Raw genomic sequence first — 3,358 nt, 5'->3', positions numbered from 1 at the left:
ATCTTGTTCTGCCTGTTGCTGCAAATATTGACGAATCCAATCTGCTTGTGAGGACTTATCAAAATCTAGAGATGACTCATCATTTTTCTTTTTAATTTTGACAGATGTTCTAGGCAATTCTTCCTTCACTGCATCTTGAGAGAGTTGAGGAGGAGCCCAATCTGCCCGAGCAGTTGATATGATCTTAATGGATCTTTCTGCATATTAAAAAAATGCATGAACATATAGTTCAAATTTTGAAATTTATTTATTCTTATGAACAAAAAAGTAGACATCCTCAAGCATATAGAGGAACCCAATAAAGCAACTTTTTTAGTTAGAAATTATTAGTACAACTACAGAATAATGAAGAAATTCAAGAATATATAGTAAGATATACAAAAGATTAATTTTAAATACATTTTTCCATGAAACCTCAAACATATCCATCCACTTATAGTTACTATAGTGAGTTTTTTAAATATGAGGTTAGTTGTTCATGTGGTTGTACAACTGCAAGCCCATATCAAGCTTTTATTTCCTGGAAACCTTGAGCTTAATTCTGGTATACCACTCATAGTTTGAAACTCTAGATAATAGAATTAGCATTACAGGTATGGAAACAATGAACCTGGGAATGTACCTTCCCGTGCTGATGAAGTAGCCCCAGTAGAGAACTTCAGAGGAAGCTCATTTCCAGGAATGTTCAAACATAACCAATCCAGAGCAGCTTCAAATGTGGCTCCCTCCTACAATGTAATTGAAAACAAACTGATTTAGACCAGTGAACGGCCCACTCAACATAACATTTAGGAGGGTAAAGACGCTGTTTACTTCCTATAATTGTCATGATAACTACTTCAAGCTTTTAGAATTGTCACGATATGGATGTCTGAGCCTGTGTTTGTGTAGAATTTCTTGAGAAATAATAACAAAAAAAAATTCATATTCATGGTTTAACAAATATAAAACTTCATGAAGTACAAAGTGAATCATGTTTTAGTTTACCCAAACAAATATAAAACTGAATATGAAATAAAGAAATGGTAACAATACCACTTTCTCCACAACAGTAGACAGCACCTATTCATAATAAAACAACAACTGAACAATGCAATAATCAAACTATCGATTAACCATATCCAATTAGTCTCAAATACTCAAACAAAATCCAGCATAAATAACAACTACATTGCACTGACTTGAATTACCTAAAAGTTGAAAAGTATAATAGCTTTTAGCAATTATTCATCTCAACCCCTAATTCCATAGTCACACGTACATTATCAGCAATCATACTATAAAATTACTGAAGAACCAAAGAAATGAAATAAAATGATCATATGAATCATGTCAAACTACTGACTTAGTCTATGATGTTTGCTCTCCTCTTATCTAATACAAATAACAACTACATCACATAACGTTGAACTACCTAAAGCTTGAAAAAGAAACCATAGGTTTTAGCGATCACTATACTCAAAGCTCTAGTTCAATGCATAGACATAGGTGATCAACCATGCTCAAAAATACTGAAGATACAACGAAACAAGATGAATCATGTCACTCTCCACTTATCAGCAAGGCTTTAAATGTCGGCCGACATGTCCGAATATGTCGGTTTGAGGGCTTGACCGACACGACATGGACGTTTTCAACCCGTATGTCGGTTTTCAGGGCCAAATTGGAAATATCAGGGTCATATCGGGCATATCGGCCTTTTTTTAGCTTTAAAAAATCGACCGATATGATACTTTTTTTTAAGATCTGTTTTTGTTATCGGGTTTGGGTTTAGTGATAAATACCCAAACCCGTTTGACCCGTTCTCATGTTTAAGGGTTTCTTATGAACCCGATAGAAAGAATTTATGAACCTAAATCCATATATTATTTACTTTTTTATATGTTTAGTCTATAGAATTTATAAAGTATGCTTATATTGGATTTATGAATGCTTATATTATATTTAGGACATGATATTATACATACGCGCACTACCCGATACGGTAATCCGATATATAGTCAATGTCCCCCGATATATCCCCGATTTTCGCTATCCGACATGGATTTCAACCATCCGACATGAACCCGACATACGACATTTAAAACCTTGCTTATCAGGTACAAGTAACAGCTGCATTGCATTCACCAGAACTGCCTATAACTAGAAGCAACCGCAGATATTGGTGATCACTCATCTTACACACTTAATTCAATAATTAGAAGTATGTGATCAGCAATCATGTTCAGAATACTGAAGGGACACAAAATGAAAAATATATATATATGTAATAATCATTTGAATTTAGTATCAGATGTTGCTCTCTTGCTAGGGGTGTTAAACCGTATCCGTATTCGAGGAAATTTCCATAACCGCATCCGTTAGAATACGAATATGGTTACTCAAATCTATAACCGATAGGATATGGTTACAGATATGGTTTTGTAGTGAAATATTCGTATTCGTATCCGAAATATCCAAATACATATTAGTCATACTCTTACGATAGTTTTGATTCTTAGATTATGGATTTGTGATTAATTTTGATGATCAAGATGTCTAATCTTAACTTTTCAATTATAATGAACATATTAACGAACTCTTTTGTATCACATGAACTATGTTTTTCTCCATACTATCTAGTTTTCTCATATTCGTTTTTATATCCGCATACATATCCGCTCATATATCCGCATGTATATCCGTAACCGTATCCGATTTTAGCGGATATTGTTATGAATTTTTTCTTACCAAGGTATATCCGTATCCGTATCCGAGATGGATAAGCGGATATGGATATGGTAAGCATCATATCCGAGCCGTATTCGGACCCTATCTCCTGCAATCTATTAAAAACAAGGACCACGTTACACAACCTGGAACCACCGAAAACTTGAAACAAACTACAACATTTAGCGATCACACATCTCAAATCCCTAGATCAACAAACAATCACGCCGCATCAAGGATCGAGCTCAAAGATACGAAAGAAACAAGGAAATGAAATGAACTCATATGAATCATGGAAACTTATCTAGTACAAGTAATAAGTACATTAAGCGAACTGAAACAATGGATCACTAGTCCCAAAACCCCAAGCATTTCAAGCATTAACCGGAACCGCCTAAAACTTCGACATTCAGCGAACGATCATCTGAAAACCCTAATTCAACATGTATACGTACGCGACCAAGAATCAAACTCAAAAACACAAATGAGACATCGAAACGAGGAAAAATAGTAGAGAATATGAACCGGACTTTGAGAGCGGAGAGAGCCTGCTCGATTTGATCGGAGGAGAAACCCTCAAGCGATAGCTTATCATACACGCTCCTCAATCTCTTTGCCTTCTGAGCTCTGGACGCGGTGTCGCTAGCGG

At 35.3% G+C, this 3,358-nt stretch overlaps 1 protein-coding gene across 1 annotated transcript in view; it reads right to left on the bottom strand.

Annotated features, from left to right (window-relative positions):
* Positions 1–3,358, bottom strand: part of LOC109830860 (DExH-box ATP-dependent RNA helicase DExH7, chloroplastic-like) — an 85,012-nt gene that overhangs the window by 81,443 nt on the left and 211 nt on the right. Inside the window, 3 exon segments of the mRNA XM_020398221.1 lie at positions 4–197; positions 623–728; positions 3,240–3,358. The exon segment at positions 3,240–3,358 is cut by the window's right edge and continues 26 nt beyond it. Of these exon segments, the coding sequence (XP_020253810.1) occupies positions 4–197; positions 623–728; positions 3,240–3,358 (419 nt within the window).

Source organism: Asparagus officinalis, chromosome 2, assembly GCF_001876935.1.
Source record: "Asparagus officinalis chromosome 2, Aspof.V1, whole genome shotgun sequence".
Classification (NCBI taxonomy): Eukaryota; Viridiplantae; Streptophyta; class Magnoliopsida; order Asparagales; family Asparagaceae; genus Asparagus; species Asparagus officinalis.
This window is presented reverse-complemented; position numbering and strand designations above follow the sequence as displayed.